The following is a 26731-nucleotide window of genomic DNA, read 5'->3' on the forward strand; positions in this document are numbered from 1 at the left end:
TTTTATTTGTCAGCTGCAATACTGGCTTAATGTGATTTGGTTTCTAATACTTCCCTGTAATGCTCTCATTTTTTACTTCTGTCTTTTCTTTTATTAGTTCCATAGGACTGGCGGGCTCTGTGACACCAACCAATGTTTTAGATATTAATAAAAGCAGGTTTATTCAGTAAAGATCAGTTTTATTTAATAAAAGAGAGAATCAAAAGATAATTTGATTTTTCATGCTGCATTCACATTAAATCAAGCTCCTGAAGTTGTTGTGGATGCCAAGTTTAGCGGCAGTCTGTCCCTGGACCTGGGATACATAAACACGGCTCCAGACAGATTGATTGCAGAGAAGCTGAAGAGGCAGCTGAGATTCATCACAGGTTTGGTTTATAAAGTGTTACATTAAATTACTTGATTTTCACCAGTCTGTGTAATATTGCCTACTGCATTATTAATGGCAGTTCAAAATGAAGTGGATTTTAAATAGTTCAGAGACATTTAGATAAGACTAATTATTATGAGCAGATTTAAAGTACATATTTGAGAACGTTAGGCTACTTCACCCTCTTCCATGGGAGGAAAATTAACTGTAGAATGAAGATTGGCTTCTTCATGTCCTTGATTTCTTCTTTTATCAAATGGACTTAATTCCAGTGTAAGGTGTTAGTCTGATGGCCCGTAGACAAATGGATTGCAAGTCTTCATCCTCCAAAGCAGCACAGCCTGTTAGTGTCTATGCAAGCTTCCACTTTCTACTTTAGTAGCATGGCTTGAACTCGACCTAGAGGGTGATTTAACTTCCAGCTCTGCAATGTAAGATACAAGATCCATCTATTGATCCACAGTGAGTGTGATCCAGAGCCCGTTACAGCCAGTAGATGGGGTTTCATTGCCTTTAGGAGGCTTTAATTCAGAGTGTAGACAGAGTTTTCTGGAGTGGTATTTTTCAGCCCGTGGCCCACACACCAGTAGTGATTCATAGAACATCTGAGCAGTGTTGTGAAACCAGTGCCAGAAACCTTATGCATGCAAGCTAGAAAAAAATAAAGAGAGGAAATAGAAGTAACAAGGGTGCATTCAGAGTGCATCCCAATTTGCGTTTGGTTGTAAACAAAGACCTTTGTGACGATACTGTGTAAGGCGGTCTGGATTTCTTTCAAAAAGTTAAATGGCTCTTGTCCTTAAAACGGTTGAGAAAAAACCACTGTAGTGAAACTAACTAGTAATTTAAACTATTTCTCTGAACTCTTTGTTATTGAGTCAGTACTTCAGACAGAATCACTGAGAGTGTGTTTCTAATCCACTGCAGCGTAAGTTCACTTAAATCAACACTGAGCAGTGGTTCAGTGAAGCAAGGCAGGAGTCGTCTGCCAGTCACTTAACGCCTCTGCACTGTAGCATCAATTAACTTCCTAAAAGGCTTCAGCTATACTCACAGAGAATGGCTGGTTGTTCTTACACCTTCAGTCTCGTTTTTTTAAATTAAGGTTTCCAGAAAGGTTTCCGGAGGGAGTTTTCTGTGTTGTAGGTGATTGTCTCCCTGAAGGTTGCTTAGCAAAATGCACACATTTTGGTTTCTTGGGCATACCATGTAGAAATGGTTGGTAGTGAATGCATCTATGCTGATGCCACATATCCCCAAATTTACAAAATAGAAGGCCTCTGTCCTCCTCCTGTAGTTACTTCACCTTCTCGCAGGCCCATCTAGCTCTGTTTTTTAAAGTTACTTTGAATTGGTTTGGTTTGTTTAGTTATTTGGGTTCTTCTTGGTAACTTTTCTCACAATGCTGTGTGATACGGTTTGCATAAGATGTTCCAGATATTTGATACGGTAATGGTTAATAACCATGTTCCAGCCTTAATTTATTCCATACCATTTTATACTCGTTTGCTTTTCTGCTAATGGTGTTTTTTAATCTTAATAATCCAAAGTTGTCAGAGATAACTAGCCAATAGAGTCTCTGAATATTAATCCAATCTATGATATAAAAAAAGGAAACAATACCACTTAGTCTTCCATCTGCTCATTTATCAAAGATCCTGGATTAGTACGTAATTGTATCCTCCACTTTCTACTGAGCCATAGTGGCTCATTCCACTTGTCTTCAAGAAAAGAAGAGTTGTGATTTGAATCTGCCTACAGTTGAAACATCTGTATTTGTGCTTCAGAGTTTTGCATCTCTGTCTTAATGTAATTAGTCTTGCTTGCTTAATTTTAATTTGGTAGTACACATTGGGTCTATGCATGGCAAATTCCTACATTTAACTTCCTGCATTGCTCTTGGCAGTATGGGGTGTATCATCAGGTTTTCCTCATACAAAGGAGGCCTTGATGTTGTTTCCGTGGATTGTGTTTTGAGCTACTGTTGAAGGAACTGATGAGCTCTGACAAAATTTCCCGGTGTAACAGGTATGTAAAAACACCATGTATCAGCATGTATCACCATGACCCGCCTGTCATCTTTAGGACATTTTCAGAAACAAAAATAGGATCTAGTTTGCTCACATTCTCAAGCCTGTAGCTCTTTCCAGATGTCTCTAATGAGTTTCTTTGGACCTGTTCTTAGAAATCCTACTGAAATGCCAACTGCTCAGCGATCCTGGAAATCCAGGTGTGAAAAGGTGGCCATTCGAAATGTAGTGGACGCTTTCCAAATCTTATTTTAGTCCTTCTGAATTGTGATATCTCTCTTAGCGACACCTCCAGTGAATAACAATAAAAGCCATGTGTTGCTTTTTAAAGCTTGATATGATGCTCTCCATAGATCTTCCTGTGTTTACTCGGGGTTTATCAGTAAAGGTTCTCTTATTCCCTATCCTTTTCTATATTATTCAGCAAACAGTTGTAAGGCTGTTGTGACTTTAGCTGTGCTCTGCTCTCTCCTTTGTGGCTGACTGTGTCTCCTGCAGCAGTTGTCTGATGAGAGATGATTTCTTGCATACTGAACGCTTGTGCACAGTAGGGTTCTGTTGTATACTTCTGACTCTTTGACACCATCTGCCCAGTAAAGTGGTTTTAATGGGTTTCCACTGAGCCAGCCTGTACTACAGCCCTGACAGCATGCTCTGTGTTTTCAAAAATAAACAAGATCTCTTCAGTGAAGCTATCCATGAACATCGCCTTCTCCAACAAATTGAGGATTACATACTGTTTGATATTTTGCGAAGGCGGATATATCTCTATTTGATAGACTTTAAAACAGAAAAATGACTGATAGCTTAGAATGGTCTTCTAATAGTGCTAGTTTATTTTTTAAATGACCCTATAAAGCATTATTTCTTGTCCATTTTTTAGGCTGGTATTATTATCCTTTTACAGAAATGCAATCATTTCACCTTGTTGGTGTTCTCTTCTTAGGAAAGCCGGGGAATTTAGTGGTTCACAGTGGTGATTTAGGAGTCAGGGTACCCATAGGCCTTTTGTAACCTTTGGCAAATTGCTTCAGTTCTCTGCTTTCCCGTTCTCTTTTAAAGTGTCTTGTCTATTCAGAATACAAGTTGTTCAGCGCAGGACCTGTTTTACTTGCTGTTTATATCTGCCCCTCTTCTCAGATGAGAATGTACACTACCACAGTATATACACTACCACAGCAAAATAATTAATTACTAGTGGCTGAGTTAGAACTTGGAACATGGAATTGTTGTTGTCCCGATCACTGGGTAACATGAACAACTCAGAGGCCAGTAAGAATAGAAAAGAGCAGGGTAAGGGGGGAAAAAAGCAAAAATACAATGAAAGCATCCATGTGATTAAAAAATTCTGAGAGCTAAAGTAGATCGCATCCCATGATGTTATAATTAATGAGCTATCTAAACCTTTTCAAACAGCAATATGATAAAGGGAATGTAAAAAGCTTCTTACAAAAAGATGTCATAAAGATGTTTTTCTATTTCTTTCTTACAATCCATGTTACTAAACTATTAAAGAAACCCACCAGATTTTGAATATCTGTATTAATAATGCAACAAACCACTTACAAGGAAAAAATGTTCTTTGACAGATGGTACAGATCTCAGAAATATTTCATTCTTTCTCTGCCCCTTCAAGTCTTTGGGGTTTATTTTAAGCTCCTTCATGTTAATAAGTTGCAAACATAGTGGGTAGAGGTGGTGACGAGATGGACTGGTGAAAGAAACTGTTGGCTAGTCCCTTTTCTTATGATGGGACATGAAAACTGAAACAGTCAAAATAGATGGATTCTTCTGAAGTTGATAAGGACACACAGAGAATGAGAGAAAATCCTATTATTTAGTCTTTAAGTTCTTTTTTCTAAAGTACATGGAGTTTGACCTGCAGCCGAGATGAAGGTTTCCATCTGAGGCCTGGGTTTCTCTTGTCTTCTCTATGCCCTGTAAAGTACTATTATAAATCTGGTTTGTAAATCACTGTAGGGAGCCAGTACAAGATATTTGAACATCGAATTCTAGCTGCCCATTTACTCAAGAATAACTGTTGCTGAGGTCCCCAAGAAAAGCAAATCTTCTGTGCTACTGTGGGCTTTTGAGTGACGAGACCACAAGGCTAAGGCAGCGTTTGGGTGTATTCTGAGGTGTGCCATGCCTTCAGATAAAAGAACCACTCACAACAGTCACTAGCCTTGGAATCTTTTGTGCAGTAAAGACATTTACCATTTTTAACCTGTGGAAAATGCACATGGTGGTACAATTTTGGAGAAAATTGGTCTTTGAGTTATGTGAATCTTTGCTGTTTGCAGGTTTTCTTACATTTTCTGGCTGGTTTGGTTGAAAGCTTGTGGACCTTTTTAACAACACTGCATCCAAGTGTATGTTCCCTCAATGTTGCCACATTTGCATCCATGTAGATTTCTTTGAACTTGCTATGGTCTGAAATGACCCAGCTTCTTAAGGTCTGAAATTCAGACTGAAATTAATGGACCAAATTTCAGGTTAGAAAAAATAGAAAGCAAATCCCTCTATGAATTCCCTTGAGAATTAAAATGGTATTTCCCAAATGCTGTCAGCAGGCTGATATCTTGAGCAGTATCGCAGTACTCCTGTCAGTTTGCTTTTGTTAATGCTTCATTTGTGTAATGGATGAAATGCTAACTAAGGTAACCACCTGAGATCTGTGATCCCTACACAGTTGTTTGCTGCTGCTGCTGTTACCTTTCTTCCCCTTTGTCCTATCATAACTTTGGATATTGCTGTAAATGCTCCCTGCTGTTTCTGCTGCAGCAGTTTAAAATACATATATCAGCATCAGCTGTGTCTTGTCTTGCCTTTTTATTTAGACTCTTTATCTGAGCAGCAATAGATCAGATGAACAGTACAATAATCACTGTTGAAGCACTTATTTGTTTGTTTACTTTCTATTTCTATGCAGTCATATGCTCCTTTCATCCTTTCGTCTGTTCCTATCAGAATTATGCATGTGGTTTGGATCAGACCCTGAAAAAAGAGAAATGCTTGTAAGTGGAGAATACTATATATAGCAGACCTTTGTTATGGTATTTATAGTCATGATGTTTAGAATGTCTTCATATGCATTATAGGTTCTCATCAAATAATCAGATTGCATCAATAATATTAAAAAGGATGGTTCATGAAAAGATTATTCTCCACTGTTCTCTTTTCAGCAGCTTCAGAGAAGAACGATGAATTTGGCAGCATATTTGCAATGCTAACAGATCTGGGCTTTGGCAGTCGCTAAGTCAGGGACAGTGAATTCCACACTGAAGATCGCTCACAGAGATGGCCTGATAGTAACTGCCTTTGGGTGCAGGGACGAGCATTCACAGACCCTGGATGATTTTAGCTGTTGCAGTAGGGTGTAGGATAATCTCTGAAGTAATTAGCTCTGACAAATCTGAAGACTTTATGGCTTGTAACTTCTATCTGCAAGTTTTTTGGGAGACAATGAAGATCAAGAGAGAAAGAAAAATTCCTCCCAAAATGCAAAGAGCATTGCAGGATGCTGTTTGGTGTAACAGGACTTTTCTGGTGTTTCAGCTCATAGAATCCTAAAGCACATAATTTCTTTCCTAATGAGTCATTTCTCTTTTGTGTTTTCAACCTGAGAATAGTAGCCATTCTAGTGTTCGTATCTGTGGTGACACTGCAGCATTCCCTCAGCTTCTTGGGTATGGTCTTTGACTTGTTGCAGATGTTTTCTGCCAGTTTGATCAATTTGTCAAAGAAACTATACATTCTCACATGTTTTATCTTCTTCTGATAGACAGCCACTGTCAAAATCTCATTTGGAGCCTATGGAGTTATTGTAGCAGTTTCAGTTATGTTTTATGCTTCTTTGACATCTCTCTTAGGAATAGCTGATCTATTGTATTCATTTCAGTCCTTTTCCTGGTCCTTTGCAAATGCTGCTTTCTGGTACCTCCTAATTTTCTTCACCAATGACTGAAAAAATGTTTGTTTCAGTCACTCAGTAAGTGAATTCCTCCGTAGTTCTGCTACTTCTGCTTGCCTCCTTAATTATAGGTCAGTGCCATTACTGTTTTCTTTCCAATTGCAAGTCCAAGTCTTGTTTTTAGCACTGAAATGAACAGAGAGAATCGCGAAGAGCAACAGACTGCACCATCTCAGATTTCTGAGATGGCATTGAACTTGTAGTACTGGCTTGGAGGAGGTATCAGAAAATAATTGGAAACCGAGGCTGGGAGCTCAGAAAATTGAGGGCAAGCAAGAAGAAATTTATGGAAATTGGAAGACAAGAAAAAGAAATAAAGATCAAACTCTGTATTCTGTTCCGTGCTACTACTCCGTAGAGTAAGAACTGATAGTGAAACATGGGATTGTGAAGAATGCATAATAAGGAAAATCAAAATATCTGCTTCCTGTGCTCTGTGCTTTATGTGGGCAGGATGTGCACAGACAATGGCTGTCACCAGCATGGTCCCAGCAGTTCTAACATCCTTGGATTCCCTCACACATACCTACACCATAGCCCAGGGGTGAGTTATTGTGTCCAGTTGTGGCCCCTCAGTTCCAGCAGGACAGGGAACTGCTGGAGAGAGTCCAGCGCAGCCACCAAGATGCTGGAGGGAGTGGAGCATCTCCCGTGTGAGGAAAGGCTGAGGGAGCTGGGGCTCTGGAGCTGGACAAGAGGAGACTGAGGGCTGACCTCATTAATGCTTACAGATATCTAAAGGGTGAGTGTCAGGAGGATGGAGCCAGGCTCTTCTCGGTGACAACCAGTGACAGGACAAGGGGCAATGGGTTCAAACTGGAACACAGGAGGTTCCACTTAAATTTGAGAAGAAACTTCTTCCTGGTGAGGGTGGCAGAGCCTGGCCCAGGCTGCCCAGGGGGTTGTGGAGTCTCCTTCTGTGCAGACATTCCAACCCGCCTGGACACCTTCCTGTGTAACCTCATCTGGGTGTTCCTGCTCCATGGGGGGATTGCACTGCATGAGCTTTCCAGGTCCCTTCAACCCCTGACATTCTGGGGTTCTGTGAGTTACATGGATATTTGACCTTATCCTATTGAACTACCATAATTTTTCATGGAATAAATAAACCTTAATTTTGCTTATGATAAATCCAAGTCACAAACAGCCAAGGTAGATTTTTGCTTGTTTTTATAATAATTTAATGTTAAATGGTTTGTACTTTGTTTCACTTACCTGAAAGGAAAACTAAAGTAACTGATGCTCAGTTACTTTTTTTTTTTTTTTTTATATTCAGTGGTTGAAAGTAACTCCTTTTGCAGTAAAATATTGTCTTATTCCTGTAAGCTTCCTAATTCTCACTTATTTTTTCCAGTAGTAAAGGGCTTTTCTCAGCATTATTTCCTTTGCATTAATGGAAGCTCTCACACTTTGCCAGTGCCCTCGGTGTCCTTCCCTGACCTGCTGACAAAAGGTGATCTTCAAAAGTTTTTTGTTTCCTTCTCAACTGAAGTAGAGTGTGCAGCTCTTGCAATAGAACTTGCCTTTTGCCACGGACAAGTAGTCATCAAATGCGCTGGTAACAGAGAAATGATGCATTATGTGGTACTATAGATACCATGCAATTTAAGAGAAAGAAATAATGAAATGACATAGTATTTTATATTGCAATGAGAACCGTGCTAAGTGCTGTGAAAACACAACAAGGAACAATAAGTCTTTTGGAGTCAAGGTCTAGCTGTACAGGAGAAATGTGCAGAAGTTTTATAATTCGGCTGTGGAAACAGTTATGACAGACCTTTTCTGGAAACTAAAAAGTAGTATTTTACAGGTATAGTGCTAGCAGAGTCGTTGAACAGCGGTGCTTTCCTGTATTTGAGTCCAAACTTTTGTTTGTTCTACTTTTGGCTTCTGGATTCAGCTGTAATACTCCAACCTGAAGTGGGCACTTCTTACCTGGATGCTGAATATCTTGATGAGTTGAAAGATTTTTGAAAACTTTTATATTCTTAAACCCACCAAACTAATTCTAAGTGGCTAAATTCTGTTACAGTGATGACGGAGGCTGCAGTATGGTAAAGATGATGTAAGACACAGGACATTCCAGGAAGAAATTTGGATTTTATTTCCTTGCCCCAGGCACATAGCTGTGCCCATTTTCAGCCATCACCATGTCTGCTATTGCAGAAAGCTGAGCAGCCCCCTTTCGTAATGATGGAGCTGAGCCAGCCCAGCGTTTTCTCTTCAGCTCTCAGTTCTGTACTAAGCATCACAGACCACTATTGTGTGAGATCTCTCACATCTGCCTGTCACCCAGGCAGTCCCCTGTTCTTAGTCACTCGGGCTTTCTCTTTCCTGGTGCCCTAGTGCTGTGACTAGATTGGTAAGTCTTCATGGCTCACCATTTCTTGCATTGGCTTCCTGTTTCCGACCCCCGTTTTCTCCCCCACCGCCAGGACGTACATAGTAGGGGACAAATGCCATCTGGGGATTGTAAATCTGTCACAAGTACCACTGCTATTAGTTTGTGTGTCTTAGGGACTGTTGCAAACGCTTACTAATCTGCATCAGAGTTACAATTGTTTTTAAAATGATGTTCATCTTGATTCTTAAGGCATCCAGCTTTTAGGTCAAAGTCTGTGAGCTCACAGGAGTGTTTTCCTTTATTACAGTGGAATGGTTAGACCAGCATGGGGGCAAATGGCTGTTTCACTCATAGACCAATTCCTAATTATACCTGCATGCTACCCTAATGGAATTCAAATTAATGATTCTGTTGTGTGAAAGTAGTGGTATTATATTTATTTCTAAATTCTTTTTAAGATGTCAGCATGTAGCCCTGAGGATGTGAAAGAAAGGTAGATGTTGTCAGCCTCCCTGGCTGCTCTGAATTAGTCTGAACCTATTGGAAATGAAAGGTTCAGAGAGCACAGATGGAACAGATTGAAGTAGCAGCTTTGAGTGAATTGAAAGGGCAACTTTGCTGGCTAATCGTGATCTCTATGGGCAGAAAGATACCTAATAGATTGAAATTGTCAGACATTGTGAACTCCTCGAAAGAACTGCTTAAGGCTTTTTGCCTTCCAATTCTGGCTTATGGTAGCTACCTTCTTTTTAATTAAAATCTCTTTTGTTTCCACATAATGAGAATAAAACATGGAAGCATATTTAGTGAATATGTGAGGCATGAACCTGTCTGCAGTTTGCCGTTATATGGATAAGATCGGACTAGAGGATTAGAAGTTTAGGGGAGAGGAGGGACAGGGGAAGACACATCTATCCCAAATCAACCCTCCCTTTCCGTGGTTTCTATGTGGCAACATGAAGGGACTGAACATCAGCAAGTCCTGATGTCCTTTCCAAGCAGAATCACATGGATTGCATTGTTCTTCATGCTTCCATTGATCGTAGAATTGAACGGCATTCTCTTTTCCCCAGGATTACACAAATGACTGCTATCTCACAGGGCAGTTTTTTATCGTTCCCAAATAAAGCTTTCCTGCTTCTTTTATGCATAGTCCATATCTGCTTCCTGAAATTAAATCTTCGTTACATTGGTTCAGAGCTGATTAGTATCACAATATTCACTTTCCACAGGTTGATGCTCCCAAAAGCAGGGATGTGCTTCGTTTTCTTTATTTTCCTTTCTGATAATGATGTTCAGAGCGTTCTGTTAAATCAGACATGTTTCCAAGCTGACCAAGCTTCCAGTGTTCAGAAAAATCAGTTTCTACTATTAAGAATTGTACAGGCTGGTATTTTTTAATACGTTCTTAGAAGCTGCAGGCAGGTGAGCTGATTATATACCATTTCAAAGACATTGGCTACTGAGACATGATTACACCAGAATAATTCAATATTTATTTCCCTCGTGACTTGCCTTGGAATATCTAGTGGGCATCTTGTTCAGAGGCAATTCTCCTTGGGACGCTGCTTGTCTAGGTAACTCCATAGTTACCATGACAAAGACCTCAGTTTTATTTATTTATCTAGAGGATGAGGTAGGAGCAGAAAAAATGTTGGAGAAGAAAATAATGCTGAGAGAGATTAATTCAGCTACTGTTTTTGGAATATAACATAACACATTCACAGCCTCCTCACATTATATTAACGTGCTTGGGTGTGGTTTTGTTTTGGTCACCGTTAAAGAGGCAGAGCTTGTTCCTGTTGATTATCACCTTGGTAATGAAAAGCACATGCTTTCCAGTTTGAATTTTCCTGGTTTCCGCTTGCACAGGTGCTGGTTTGCCTTGGTAAGGTCCTTCTCTGCTGGGTTACAGAGTATCTGTAGGGCCTGGAATTGCTGCCCTTTTACTGATGTGAACCTGCATGTGGCTGGATGGAATAGATGGGAGCACAGAGCCACACTCCTCGTGTCTGGCACCCTTCAACATCCTCGTGATGCTCAACTATTCTAAATGTCATCTTTTTTTCTGTAACATACAAGATCTTGGCATAAGGGAGAATATTTAAAGAAATCAGAAATTAAGTGTTTTAATAAAGAGTAGGTGAACCACTGGAATACTATTAGATTTTGGTTATTATTAATTCAAGCGGGAGGGGAAAAAGTGTAAAATTAACAGAACCTTGGCTGAAGTTTATGGCTTTGAAGGAAATGGTGCCTCAGAGGAGCAGTAGGATTCGGGCTTGATTAAACTGGGATTTCAGAAATTCTCTGCACTGAACGAAATAAAAAGGCATTCAATCTAATTAGATAGTATTGTGGAGGGATAGGAGGAAGAGAGGTTTTTCTGACCTGTTGGCTTTTTACATAACCTTTAATCCATGGGAAGCTCTTGTAACTATTTTTGGTAGATTTATTTTTCTTCTCAAGGGAATTCGGCCTCAAATTCCAACCCTTTGATAACTTTGCTAAAGAAAATTTGATGAGAAAACCATCTAATGGTCTGTTAAAATACACAGAGTTTCTGAAGGTCTGTTCTGTAATTTTTCCTGATGAAAGCTCATCTTTTGGTCAAATACCTTGTTTCTGTTTTGATGGGAACAAGATATTCAAGAGGAAATGGAGCTGTGGGGTTTTCTTGAGTGATGTGGAAGAGGAGAGTTTATAGACCATGGCAGGAGGGGCTGGCCACTTGGGGAGAATATCAGGCTGTTGTCAGAGGGTGCAGGGAGGCAACTAGGGAAGCTCAGGCCTCCTGAGAATTAAACCTGGCGAGAGGGGTCAAGGACGACAGGAAGAGCTTTTTCCAATACGTGGCAGATAAAACTAACAGCAGAGGCAATGTAGGCCCACTGAGGAACGAGGTGGGTGCCCTGTGACAGAAGATACAGAGAAGGCAGAGTTACAGAACGCCTTCTTTGTCTCTGTCCTGAGGATCCCACACCGCTGAGGCCCCAGGGGAGGGCAGGACAGTGGAGGAGTTTGTTTTGTCCAAGAGAAGGGAGAGATTTGGGGCTAGAGTATAGATTAATAACAGCCCACCTTGAAAATTCAATCATTCGGGTGGCTTATGCTGGGGAATTGGCTGTAGCAATTTGTGGAATGAAGAAAACAACTGTTAGTGGGCAGTCCTGAATGACTGAATTTTATTGGTTCATAAAAAACTGGGAGGTTAATATCTTTGTTTCATGAAACAGATGTTTAATTCTGAGCCTGGGCAATTGGCTCTTTCATGTCTGAAGAAGAAAAAAAATAGATGCTTTGGATTGGAGTTGACTGTTTAATTGTATACGACAGATGCATTAAATTAGCCTTTCCCAAAGCTTTTGGTGTCTTGCCTCTCTGAACTGTAAATCTGACTCAACTTTCTCATATGCAGGTGCTATGATACCGTTCTGTGTGTGGTTTGTGTTTCTCAGACAGGACAAAATATTCCAAGATTGCGGTGATGTTATGGAGCACTTACATATGGGTACAAGACAAATTCTCTCACATTTATGCTTCAGGCTATAATGTAAGTCAGAGGAAGAAAGGAAAGGACCCTTAAAAATAAATTCTTCATATACTTTTGATTTGCCTAAATCCCAAAATGGAATGCTGCCCTGGTTTAATGTTCCAATCTGTGTCACAATCTGCTTTCACCCCTTGAGTGCAGCAGGGCATTCTGTGAGCGTTTAATGAACCACACTTGTAAGGTTTTATTAACAACACACAAATTGTACTTTAGCCCATGTCGTTGTTCTCTATGGATTAAAACACAAAAAACCTTTTAGAAAATGGGATGCTCTGTGTGTGTGAGTAGCACTTGTGGAACTTAATTTTCATCTGATTTTCAAGAACCCTGATTAAATTCAACTACGTGTTACCTTAATGTAAAGGTGGAACAGTTTCTGGGGAATTGCTGTGGATTTACTTTGCTTTAACAGGAAACAGAATTTATCCCCTTTGATGTTAACAGGGGGAGAAACTTTCTAATTAGAGCCACTTGTGCTTTCCCAGCACACTTTGGATACATGTGCTTTCCCTGGCTTTGTTTCCTGATCTCTTGTTTAAAAGCCTTGCTAGGATCTCTGCTTTAAAAGCTGGCAGCTGTTCTTTTTCCCACTTTAAAAATTACCTTAAGAAAACCTTGCAATTTTTTTTGTTTTATGGTCTCACCTTTTTGATGTATCAAAAATATGAATTCGAAATTCCTATTTGGGAGGAAACGACTTTGTTTAGGACGTATTATTTCTCACTCATGAAAAAGAGATACTTTAAAAATTATTTTTTAGCAAATGTGCCAATAAATGAAATAACTTTACCAGATAATAAGCTAAACATGTTCTTAAGCAATTATTTCTTAAGAACATTGCTGAGATATCTTCAGAAGAGCCCTCTAAAGGTCCCACCCGACCCGAACTGTTCTGTGACTCTGGGATACTTGAGAAGAATTGCAACATTTCTTGTAGGGCTTTTTGGAATGAAGATGCAACACAAAACTGAGTCCCGAGAGATTTGGTGTGGTCATTTCTCACCTCTAGAGTTAACTGATGGAATCAACACGTTGCTTTGTGTCCGTGACACCAGTTCAGAATCTGACTCTTGATCCTGGGGAATCTGTTCATACTAATCATTCAGAACTGCGCAAAAATCCAATTAATTGCAGTGGTTCTGCTCAGGTGAGTAGAAGGGGAAGCCAGACTGACTGCAGCGTTTCTTCCTTCATTCTGTTCAGCCAATTGAGTGGTTAAAGAGTATTTTGTGTACTTAAATAGGAAAGAAATAAAACACATTGGACACAATTGTAAAGGCATTTTTTTGCTGTTCGCTCATCTGCCCTGAAAGCTGACACAGTGTTCAAAGCAGAGTTTGCTTTTGTGTGATTACTTATTCTTTAGAAAAGTTGAAATCAATTTAGATGGATTTATTAATGGCTTCTTTAATTAGTTTGTTAATGGCTATATTTACAAGACTGACTGCAAAGTCATTTCCTGCTGGTTAAAGTATAATAATTATTGATCTCTATCCACTGTATTAGGAAAAAATACATAGAGATTTACTGCTAACAAAAGAAGCTTTTGAAGAGTAGAACTCATTTAGATTTTTGGAAGGCATTTGTCTTTTTCTTATGAGTTATTAGTACTAATGGGAGTCATATGTACAGCGGGAGGCAAAGATGAGCTATTAACCTACCGAGCAAGTTGTAGAGTGTTATAAATCCTTCCTGTCTGTGTTATGGTGGGACCCATTTGGGCGACAAGCAGGGTGACACTAAAGTAGTGTAGTAGTGTGTCTGAGTCTGAAAGGTGGCTGAGAGAGAGACTGGGACAGCAGGGACCCTGTGGGATGGAAGTGCTGCCATCCTGCCCAGGGGATGCTCGAGGAACATCAGGGTTCCATAGCAGCTACTCTTGGGGTGCGCTTTGTTTTCTAATGAGATAGGTTCAATTAGGGAAACAGGGAATTCCGAAATACTTTTCGTTGGCTTCTTATGTTTTTAGATACCTAGAAAGTGATTTCAGGATCAAGTCTCTTTTTCACGTAGACTGGTATTAGGAGTTAAAAATTTACTCTTGGTGCAACTATTTTGAAATCACTTTCAGAAGAAGTAAGTTTCGGTGTTAGTTTTTTTGTTTGGGCTTGTGTGTGTTTGTGGCCTTTTGTTTGGGTTTGAGGGTTTGTTTTGTTTTGGGTTGAGTGAAAGCAGCTTTACAGGTTGCTGGGATTTTTCCCTAACTTGTATGAATTCTGTTTGTTAGAGCACACAGACACAGCCCTGAGACCATTACTGAGTCCCATTTGGCTGTGGTCGCCTCGCTGTCCTTTTGACAACGTGCTTCAAATTAGTGTGTGACTGGCTGTTCTGAGAACTGCGTCAAGCCTTCTGTACACAAATCTGTGGGGTGACTTAAATAATCCACGAAATGGTATGCAAAGCCATGTTGGGATTCTGGAGTTTGAAATCAGTTTTGTGAAAAGACTCCAAGCCAAATTAGGCATCAAACTTTAGAACCAGTAACAACTTCTACTAGTTAGCCCTTGGATTTTTTGTTCTATATTCACTTTTCCATCTTATAGTTGTATATATTACAAGTCACAAGGGTTTGTTAACAGCATACTCTTAATGATTTGAGATTTGAGCTGCTTAGTGCAGCCAGCTGGCTGCATAAGGGCAGCCAGAGAGGATGGCACACAGCAGAAATTGCTGTACTACCCCAGAATGGCAACATGGGAGGCCATTGCAGACACTCGTTACCTCTATGTCCTTTTAACTTTCTTATATGATGTACCTTCATTAGCTGCGTTTCGTTCACAAGCACAAGATAAATGTGAAATCCTACTAGAGTCCTTCTGTACTTGTGGCAAATGAGTGTTACTATATTGATCACTTAGTCCAAGAACAGTGAAAAATTGAGCCCAGGACTTTGATTAATACACGACACATCTTTTATCTTCACTAGATTAGCATAATCATTACAGTCTGGGAGAGTGTTTGCACTCAGAGTATCCTTCTGTAGCGGTCAAGGAATTAATTACACCAAGTAAAGAGCAAATTCTTTGCTAAGAACTTGGTATGTTTGGTATTAAAGAAGCTCTCTCCTGCTGAGTCTTCACTAAAGCTTGACGAAGCAGCAGGAGTAAATTATGGGTCAGTGATCTAATCTCTGAAGAAAGGCAGATGATGATCTTTCCCATGCAGATATGGATTTCAGCTGTTTCATGTGGACGGGACTTGAGCAGGGCAGAAGAAAACAGACTCTGTCCTGCGTTCCGAGAGCCTGTGGCTGCAGAGATTTGCTTCTGTTCTCATTGGAGACTGGCCGTGGACTCCGGTGGGAGCAGGACTAAGCTTTGCCCAAACAAGACCTTGATCCATATTAAGTATTAAATGCCTCAAGGTCTGTCTCTGTTTGGGAAGAAGGTTGTGCATCCAAAACTAAAGAAGAAAAGTCAATGGATTCTCACTATACAATGAAATGAATGCACAAGAGGAAAAAGAGTCATTTAAAATCTATACATTTTGTTTAATGAAATTCTGCATTTGAATTTCCCCACTGTGCTTTGTGCTGTTTTATGCCTTGTCATTTTGCTCTATGCAATTGTGTCTGTGCGAAGGTACACAGAAAGAAAAGGGAAGGAGAGCAGAATAAATGTGACTGGGGTGCAAAGGTTGCTTTTGATCTTGAAAATAACTTCCACAGATGCAGTTTGCTTCATGACAGCTGTGCTATCCTCACTTCATTCCGAATTTAAACTTAAATTTCCCTGACATGGCCTTGCCCATTTATATATCTTCAGGGGAAACAAATAGGTTCCGTCTTGTGTTTGGTTTCCCGTGTTTCACAAATCTTCATTGTAGGAAGCACTGCACAGACGAGGTAATTCTGACATCCCTCTGCTGAATGATGCCAGAGGCCATCAGGGCTACTCAGCATAAGGAGAGACGGCATCATACGGTGGACTTACTTGGATGGTAGTTGTGGTTTCAGCTTTCCAGATATGCTAGGTCTGCTGCACTGGGTTGATTTTGGTGGATGAGTGAAGACGTCCTGGAATTTTACTGAGAATGAAGGAAATTACATTGTGCTCCTCCTGCATGAATTTGGGAGACATCCCAAACATAATGGTGTAAGCCACCTTCCCTTTTTTTAATACAAAAACGAGCTTTCGAGGTCCCTTCCAACCCCTGACATTCTGTGATTCTGTGAGTCATTCTTAGAGTATCACGTAGGATATAAAGACAATAACTACGGGTTTGCACAGTGACATCCTTGTCTCAGCAGCAACAAGTATTTCCAGGGTACAAATAACAGCATTAGGGAGAGGAAACTGAAGATGGACAAGAGCGTATGTTTCAGTTCGTGGCTCTGTGGGGACTGGAACACGGCCAGTCATGGAGTTCTCATCGCCATTTGCAAGGGAAGAACTGACTTTATGCACTGTGCGAAACCTTGAGGGCATAAAGCCTTAAAAAACTATGTAATTATAAGTTGAAAAGTATGTTTGTTAAGAGACAGAGAAATAATTAAATGTTTTGCACTTGTAGGGCCTGATAATACTGGGAATGTTAGTGTGGCAAACTTCAGGGCTTGCACAGCGTTTTAGATAACCCTGGGATATTCGTGTTCTTCTGTCCTGATCTGCCTTAATGTATCACTCATGCAATAATTTTCACTGCAGTCAAAATACGTGGTTATTAATGTACGTGCTTTCAACCTGTGTGAGCAGAAGCTTGCATTTGCATCGTCTGCCTTTAGGGCACACTGCATTTCACTTAGAATAAATTATCATACATTTATCATTAGTTAACAAGTTATTAACATTAATATAAACAGATACACTGCACTTTTCTTCATGAAGATTACCTTTAGTCATGTTGGGGATGTGGCAAGCGCTTTTACATATGTTGTTTTTAGTAGATGTTCTCTGTTTCCATATATGTGTATTTAAGTGTGGAGAAACTTGCCAGTGCTTCTTTTCTGGTAGCTCCAGATCTGTTGGGAAGAGGATTATTTGGCAAAAACCCACCCCAAAACAAATAAGAAAAGTATTCATAATGTATCAGAAGATGATAACTCGTTTCACTGATCTGTTTGGAGTACTTCAGTCTCCACCAGTTTTGCTAGGTATGTTTTTGTTGTTGTTGGATTTGTGATACATTGAAGCTACAAACGGAGGCGTGATTGCAGCATAGATAGATAAACCTGAACTGGCTTTCATCTAGCTGATGTAGGTACCAATATCTGTGAAACTTCAGCCATTGGAAAGCTGCTCTGGAATACGCTGGAGCCATTAGTTCATGAGTTTTGTGCTTCTGGCAGAGTGGGAGATGAGTGAGATGCAGCGAGCACAGCTCCCAGTCGCATCTGTCTCACGTTTCTTTGCTTTTGTTTCTCTGAAACCGTGGAGTTGTCGCCCTCCCACCATTTGTTGCACTTCCATTTTAAGATTTTCCTCCATATTTTTTTCCTTGAAGGCCCTCTGGAGGTGGTTGATCTGAACGTATGTTTCGTCTTCTGTGCAACATTATTTGGGTTGATGTGCAGAGCAGATTCAGGTCCTCTCTCTCCAGTCTGTCCATCTGTGTATTGTGAGTATTTCCTTAAACAGAAAATCCCTTCTAACAGCTGTGATCGTTCATGCATGAGCACAGCATTTCTTCCCACTTTACCAAAGGCTATCGTGAACGCTCTCAGAGCCCGGAAAATTTCCTGCAGTAATGCTGACAGGTAAGATTAAAAGTATGGTTATATTCTGCATTTGAAGAACTGCTGTGGTGGAATAATCAGTCTCATGGTATTTGGTCCTTTTGAGAAGTTACGGATTTACCTATGAATCCCGCTTTCATTTATTAAAAAATTTCACATATCTGTGGTTGAGGAGGAAACCCTGAAAGTATTTGAGTCTTTAAGGTTTATATCTGAAGACAAATAAAAAGGAATCCTTAATATTTCTGTGCAACTTATTGCAATTCCTTCCTCTGAGAAAGGTGAAAGCCAGACTGAGCCTGTGCTTATGAGACCTGTTAACTCTTAAGCCTGTATGTGCAGACTGAGACAGAAGAGCTGCAATTGCTTTGTTTGTGGTTTTTTCTTTGATGTTTTGAGTGGAAGGAGAAACTGAAGGAGGGCAATGAAAATCTGTGGTGTCAGTTTGACTCCTTGTTATTTATTTTTCTGTAAAGTTTGTTGGAACAACAATATTTACTGTAATGCCTTCAGCATCCTCAAATAAAGAGTGTTAGAAGAATGCAAAGTCAGATTATACTGTTTAGTTATTGACTTTATTCCTGGTCTGTGTAGACAAGAAACAATGTGAAAGATATCTGCAAACTTGAAATGACACACAGTACAGATCTTTACTCCAAGTATACATTTTCTTCTCAGGCTTACCTAATAGATTTTTCCGTTTTTTGTAGAACGCTCTTCTGCTGGTAAATCCGACAGAGTGTATATCTTGGGGGGTAACCATCATCCCCAAAGCTGTGAGCAGGCTGGGATTCTGTCTTGACCAAAGCATTTGCTTCTGTTCAGATCTTGAACTACTTTTCCTAGGGTATTTGCCCTTGAGCCAACCCAAGGGGATTCTGGCAGGACCTTCCTGAAATTGAATGTTGCATCTGAGCTGCTGTTTTGCTGGATAAATATTTATTATTAGCAAGGTGTATATAACACTGTGAATATAGGCTGTGCTTTGCAAACATAGATAAGGCGTGTTCTCCAGCAGGAGGAAGTTGCTGTTGAAATGAAAGATCCACCATTGCAAATGACTGTGAAAGAATATGGGAGCATTAACAGACATCAATGGGAAGTCTGGAGGAGGGACGGGAAGCGGAGCTGCGGCTCTGTCAGCGCAGGGCTGGGGGAGCTCTGGGGGCGCAGAACCCACCTCTGCCTCCTCAGCGTGCTGGGAAGGCAGGGAAGGGGCTTTTGGAGTAGAATTATGGGAGTGCAAAAGGGCTATGGTGCATCTGAGTATTAAACAGGCTAATTTGTTCTCCTTTAACTGATTGTTTAATGTTTAATTGCAGCCTGTGCATATAATTGCCTGGGGGTTAGGGAAGAGCACTTTCTGTGTTGCTGCCTGTGTGAATACACATGCAACTTAAGAGCTGGTTTTGCTCATATGTTTTGGAGACCATGCCTTGGGTTTCCAGGATTTTTCCATTCAATTTATTACTAACTCTGTTGCCACCTTAGCTCTTTAAGTGCCATAAATAATAGCAAAAATATCTTCCTTTATCAAGGGGGAGAAGAAAAGGTTCTTTTCATTTACATGCAAGTTTTTCATTCATTGTTTGGTATGTCTTTCTGCTCTGGATTCCTGGAGCACCCCATCTCTGCATCGTGTTTTCAGGCACGTCTGTACCTGGGTTGAAATGACTGCTGTTTGAAGAGCTTTGTCTACAGTAGGTCCTGCAGGCAGCTGGAGCTGATTTGATTGTCTCAAATTGGCTTGGGACTACAACTTTTTCCACACCTGAAGCAGTAATTTTCCTTCTACTGTATATTAACAACCACAGAGTAGCTTCTTTATTCTTTGCAAGGTGATAAAATGACTTGGACATTTTAATAACATCTGGCAAATTATTTTAATTTCCCCTTTTACATGATTAACAATAGTCTAGATAGACACATAGATACAGTGTCTCTCTACTAGGTGGGTTCATGCATATGTAATGTAATATGGAGATAGGATGGATATAGAAAATGATAAGTAATCACTGTAGTGGGTTATAGTCCAAAACTCTAATCGGAGCACTTAAAAAACTTTAAATGAAAGATTCTGGGTTTGGAATGTGAAATCAGTTTTGAATTTTCCAGCTTAGAAGCTCCTTCACCAGTCTGTGAATGAATGTTTCCCAGGGCTAGTCTGTAAGCACGGTGTTACTAACATTCCTCCAGTCTTTCCTAATCACAGGTCTGCCAAATCCAAGATTTAAAATAGAACTCGGTAAATATCATAGCTTTATTTTTATTCTTAGCAGTGATCTGACGGCCAGACTGAAGAGTTCAAACTGCCTACTTCACAGCGTGCGGTTTTCCAGTATTTATTTAGTGCAAAGCTGCAGACCGTACAAAGTAATCCCAGTGCAATATCAACTCGCAAACAATTTTCTAAAGCATCTTTAATGTACAGTGTTACTGTACCCAGAGGTGTAGGAGAGCAGTATTAATGCAGGCATGATAGTTCTGAGTGTTCATATGAGTCCTCAAGGAATAATAAACAGCTTGAAATAACAACCAACGAATCCTCCAGATGCTTTTTATCCATGTGTCGGCAACTGTGTTGATTCCAGATCAATGTAGGGTATTAAGACATTTATATGATTGAGCTAAAAAGCTGCCAGGTTGTACAAGCATCAGGCTTGTAAAAATAGGAGAGCTGAGGAAAGCCAACTGTATTCTATTCATAAACTTGAGGAACAGAACTTCTTGGTAACATAACAAGTAGCGTCAGTGGGAAGACTTTGGCTTTAATTCAGTATGCAGACTGGGAAAGTCGAGGTTGATGAAAGCCACTTGATTACCTGAGGCCAATATTTGAATATTTAGCTGGCATAAAATGAGACTCTTTGCAATAAGGCACAGGTCATTTCTTAGACAATGGAAACACAAAGCCTTTATTTGACATGCAATCCCAACAGAGCTCAGAGTTTGCTTGGCATAGCAATTCCTGGGTTTGCCTCTCTCATTCCTGGATCAGCGTAGCTACGTGGTTCTTATTGACACCACAGTTTGGCACCATGGAACCGCTCTGCACATCAATGAATAGACAGAGAACATCAGGGATAATCAGTTGTTGTCTTGGGTTGGATTATGGCACAAAATCTAGACAAAGAAGCTGATTTGAAGCTGGTGAAGTCCTTTGGAGCCCTTTTTAATTGAACACATGGAGATTTGGAGCAGACTGGGTTTTCTTATTGCATGTGTCAAAACCACACATGGTTGGATAAACTGAACTGAATCCAGCTTTTCTTTGAGATCCTTTGATAATATGAAATTCCTATACCATAGGAGATGCCTATATTGCCACAAACTCCTATGAAGTGAAATTAGTGGTTTCTGTTCAGCTCTTGTAGCCGCACACTTTTACTGCAAGAAACATTACACAGAAAGCTGGAAGTGCCAAAGTTTTTCAGAATCTTTTGAATCCTCCTGGTTTATTCTTAAGTCATTAAATGTATTTCAGAAAATTCTGTGTACTCAAAGTGCTCTCAGGTGTTCCGTGCATTTTACTTCAAGTAATGTTTTGTGTGAAAGCGCATTATTTGTTAGTTGTCATGTGCTGCTCTTCTTTTTAAAAAGTTTGCCAGCAAGTCAGGAGATCTAAAAGTATTTCTTTCGTTTCATTGACCTAATTTCATTTTTAATTGCTTTTCAAGTTGAAATCCAAATGAGGTAACGTTCATCAAACAGAGGGAGAAAACAAGCAAAAGAACAGAGACTTGGCTTTTCTTGCTTTTATGTCCAAATCCTGATCATATTTTTTTAAGTGGATATTAGCTTTTTCAGAGCTCCCAGGCTTTCATGTCATGTTATAGTAAACTGCTTCTTCACAGGAATGCGTTACACAGTTTTATGTAGACACTGCACAAAGAAAAGCTAAATATTGTCACCTTTACCTTTCGGAGCTTATTTCTGCGGCCTTTAATTTACTCACATGAGTAATCTCATTGGCTTAAATTGAATGCTGCCAGGAATAACAACTGTGTGAGCAAACTAGAAATGATTTTTTTCCTTCTTCTGAAAATGGAGGTGTTAGAACTGTTCCCTCTTCAGTATCTTTCCAGTGCCCCTTGCACCATTCAAGTTACATAGCACTACATAAAATTCATTACAACTCAATTATAAGGCTCATTAGGTAGATGCTGGCATTTTGGTTATCTTACCAAGTTGTGAAACATACTCATTTATTATCCACAGTATTGTTAAAATCAGAATGGTGCAGTGAAACCAAACATGACATAAAAGATGGTTCAGAGCATAAAACCATGGATCTTTGCCAAGGAGGAGCTTTGTGTAGCCTGCTTTGAAATCTCCCGGTGCCATGTTCATGGCTGAAACACTGGGAGAACTGTACGGTGGAGGTGATAATGAAGTCGGAGCCCCTTTGACAGATTGCCACTGCACGCTGGCTTACGGTGGGTTTTATCCTTTCATCTCTTGAATTTTTCCAGCTTGTAGAAAGTCTATTTATTTGCCTGTACACCTTTAAATATGATCCAGCTCTTGTTTTCTTTGGTAATTAGCCTTGGTCTCCACGGCAGAGTGCTGGCAACAGCAGAATCTGTGACAGCGACTCAAACTTGCTGAGCTGTACCCAGCAATAGAGTCATCTGTCCTATTTCAAGCAGAGTGAGTATCGCCACCCCAGACAGCATTTACCGGCTTTCAGGAGCTGCTTTACTTAGCGGATCATTAAAGTGAGATGCAGCTTCTCATTTTCGAGACTGAATCTGCTGCCGTGAGGGTGCTTCCACACACAAGGTTTGGCAACTAGGTTAGTTTTAGGGTTTATCTACTCCTTGCTAAAACTGGGGTTTCTCTTGGATCAGTGAGTAACGTCCTAGTAAATGTTTTGTATACTACCATTACGTGCAAACTAGTGCAGTTTGCATACACCATGTCTTATCCTAAGGTGCCTATTTCATTGCAGTGTCCCTTTGTTATTAAACATATTATTAAACAGGGACAGAAGAAATCTCAGTTAAAGCTTTTTCCTCATCCTGTTGTTTCTTGGGACATTTCTGTTAGGCCCTCCAAGTCTGCCTTTAATTCTTCTTCTCGGGTATCCTTAAGTTGTATGTTGTTATGGAGATCTGCACGGACCAGGAGGGGAAGTCAAGCACGTAAATAACAGGACACCAACTTCCATAGAAATAATCATGCATCTCATTCAGTGATTTGTGCTATGAAGATGTGTTTCTACTGTCTTTGTGGGTTACGTGGTATCAACACTGTTGTATATTGTGCATTTCATTCTAAATACTATAGCTAATGTTTAGCCTCCTGAAAAACATATCAAAGAGACATTGACTCATCCTCCTCATCCGCAGGTGAGACCCATTGCTGGGCTCGACACAGGGAATTTTACATTGATTGCCCCTGACATGTAGGCTCTTGGGGTAAAGAGAGGACTTGCATCAGTCTAGCATGCTGCATCCCCATGTGCGAAGCTGAAAGGTTCTTAGTGCCCAAAAGAGAGGAAAATACCACTGAACTGTGAAGAAATGAGAACAGACTGGCCCTGGACTTCTCGAGTGGCCTGGCTGCCATTCGCTGTGCCCGACCTTGTGCGTGTGGTGGCCACAATCTGATTCCAATTAAGAGTTGCTTTTCCAGCCTAAGGCAAAAAGTGCTCTTGCTTCTTAGCAAACTGACAGTCAGGTATTCCCAGGAGTGTATTGACCATGTTTTACTTATTCCCCTGCCATTTTGTCAAAGCGAGATGAAAAGCGTTGTGTTTGTTCTTCACTCCCCTCCTCAGTGGCCAAGGTAATGAATCTTCCGTAGTCTGTCAATGTCTGTGTCCTCTCCATTACTCACAGACACTAAGCAAGATAAATGGTGCTGTGTAATGACTGGGTAAGAATTCCAGCCATGATTTGTCTAAATGGGCAGGGCAGCTCCTGGAGTTACACACTATCATCTGCAGATCCTGTTTCAGTAGGACTTTGAACTTTGCTTTTGATGTTTAAACTGGAGCCCTACTCCCACAAATCTCAGATTAAGTGAAGGTTTTTATAACATCTTTTCTCGCATGGTTGTTTCTTGTGCTTCCTATTTGAGAAGATAATGGACACTGTAAATTCTCCTATAAGAGCACCTGTGTCAGTGAGAAACTGTGCCCCAGAAAATTAAATTCTTCTGCTGTGTTAAGTGTTCAGATTTCAAGCTACAGAAACCTTCTGAGTAAAAGCTACTCAATGCATGGCTTCTCTATTAGCGAACTGCAGTACACACTAAATTATATTGTGTGGCTGCCTCCTGTTTAGAGAAGCACATAAATGAGATGTGCTGAATCTACTCTTTTCACAGACACTAATTCAAATTAGGTGTTACACTGCAGCTGCAACTTTAAAACAGACATTATTGATATGAATGGGAGTAGTTACCAGTTAATGCTCACACCTTGATCAGGAAAGTAACACTGTCAAGAAAGGTCAAAATTCCAACAGCCCCGCTGAAATTTCTTGCGGAATTAAATGACAAAGTTTTCAGAAGACTATTAAAATAATATAAGGAGGACATTTATTATTCTTTCATCTAAGTGGGATACATTTACCTTCTTTACTTCTTTTTATTTCAATTTTACTTACAGACAGAAATGTATGCTATGTTCTTCTGCTCTTGATAGGATAGTTTCCATGCCTGTATTTGGTAAGCACTACGGCTGGTATATTTTTGAGTAGGATTTATGTGTCACTCTGGAATTAATAGGCATTGGGCAGTATTAGAACTCCTGTGGTCCAATATCTAAGCCATCTACTGCTGTTACCAGAAGGTACATGGTGCCTAATATTGCAGCTCTTATATCTGTCCCGATGAAGCTGAACATCTTTACAATTCCTACCAGAGCTTTACCTGATACCAAATGGACCAGTACATGTGTGTTTTTTCTTTTCTGACTAGTCTTCTGATGAAACCATAGTAGAGCCAGCTGAAAATCATCATTCCCCTAGCACTCAGTGTTGGATTTAGCGATGTACAGCTGAAACCATCCTGCAATGAGCTTATTCTCTTCAAATACTTGGAGGACTGTTACTTCACCCTGAGCAGTAGTCAAATACTTGCTCTGGTCCTCCTCCTCTTAGCAAGCTTATGAGAATTTTTGGCCTTTACTTCTTTCTTACCCCCTTAAGTAATGGGAAACCTTTCCTACTCAGGTCTCAATCAGCCTGCATGCCAATTAAGCTAATTGGCAACATATTTAATACACTCCCTAATGACAGCTGCAGAAATTTTCAGAGAACAACCTTTTTGCAATTTTTCCTTCAATCAAAAAATAAAAAGCAATAATCCCCACCCCACCCCCCACCCCTCCCCCGCCAACTCTACCTATTCCCTGGCAGGACTGTTGAAATGCTTTCAGAAGAATCAGGAAATGTGACTCCCTGCCTCTGCGGTTACCGTGGCCGCTCAGTCCTGTTGTGGTGCTGCAGTGAGGAGACAGACACTTGCAAAGAATTTTCTCCTAGGAGATGTCGCGATGAACAACTGTGGGCAGGAGGTGATGTCAGGAAAGGCGTTACTGGAGCACAGGATATTCTGAGTCCTGTAAGAGCCTAAAAGCTTGTAGAAGGCTCTCACAAACTCACTTAATGTAAGCAGCCTTGGGGTTCTGCTGAGTCATGCAATTAGCCAAACCATCCCCTGGTGTGGGTTCTAATTAAATACCGAGTACCTCCCATCAGTCCCTCTCTTCATTTAAGGAGCGGTTCAGACTGTCTGGTGGCCTTACCAGTTAAAACAGCTTTGAAAAGACAATGTGTTGTGTACAAGCTGCAAACACTGGTTATAAAGAAAGTAAGTTTTTTGCGTTTCATTTTTTGGTTGTGGTTTAGAGGAGAGAGAATTCTAATGATTTAAATTGAAGCATTTGTAATAACTGGTAATATACCACTTACCATTATAGAAAACAGCTGAGCTTCTCTGGTCTTTTGTTTTTCAATCTAAGTCACGGGGGAAGGTGCATATTCTATTTTAAGTCCATGTTTCTTGTGGATTGTTGGTTTTATGCATAACCTCTTTCTATCTAGCATTATTTCACCTGAGCTGCCTTGACTTATTTTTAATCTGTCTCCAAGTGCAGTTCCCAGCTCTAGTCTTCTTACAAAGAAGTAATTTGTTGCCTTGGGCCTTGTGACTAGAAGGGAATAACAGTAAAGCTGGGAAACACATATAGAAAGGAAGACAATGACTTCTAACACTGTTGAAATGTCAGACTGTGACCTTTCAAAAGACTGAAAGAAACCAGAGGGCATAAGCCCTAAGGGATGTTTCTGAGCAAGGATGGGAGTTGACTATTTTCATAACTATGAGAAAAGGTGATATATTGCTGCCTTCAGTTATGCAGCCTATGGAATCACGCATGTTCCTAAGCAGAGATCACTTTGTGTTCTGTTGAGGAAACAAAAGACTACTGTTTTCAGAGGCTAGAGCTGAAATTAAGTGTGTGTTATGATTGTGTGTCCTCTTAAATGTAAATAATTTGAAACATCCTGGCAGGATGGCTATTTAAAAAAAAAAAAAGACAATAACAAACCAACAGCCCCCCCTCAAAACAAAATCACCGGTGGTGTGGGGCTAAACTGATGTGAAATGGTCCTGCCGTGGGCACCATACAAGGTGCTGGTGCATCTTGGGTGATTCAAGGAAGCAAGAGGCAGAAAAACACTAAGAAACACACTGCGGTGCTCCAGGTATCAAGTCTTTACTTTTAGCTCGTGTTGCAGTTATAACAAAGGAGAATTTAATTCTTTTGTGCTG

At 40.2% G+C, this 26731-nt stretch overlaps 1 protein-coding gene across 4 annotated transcripts in view; it reads left to right on the forward strand.

Annotated features, from left to right (window-relative positions):
* The window catches only part of TMEM132D (transmembrane protein 132D), a 226691-nt gene that overhangs the window by 26780 nt on the left and 173180 nt on the right, over positions 1–26731 (forward strand). The window contains exon 1 of one of the 4 annotated variants that reach the window (XM_021286341.2): positions 25689–25768. The exons of the other annotated variants lie outside the window; for them this stretch is intronic. Within the exon in view, the coding sequence (XP_021142016.2) occupies positions 25729–25768 (40 nt within the window). The 5' untranslated portion in view covers positions 25689–25728. Of the gene's footprint in view, positions 1–25688; positions 25769–26731 lie in introns of those variants that run through there. 4 annotated transcript variants of the gene reach the window in all.

This window comes from Columba livia, chromosome 17 (genome assembly GCF_036013475.1).
Source record: "Columba livia isolate bColLiv1 breed racing homer chromosome 17, bColLiv1.pat.W.v2, whole genome shotgun sequence".
Taxonomy (NCBI): Eukaryota; Metazoa; Chordata; class Aves; order Columbiformes; family Columbidae; genus Columba; species Columba livia.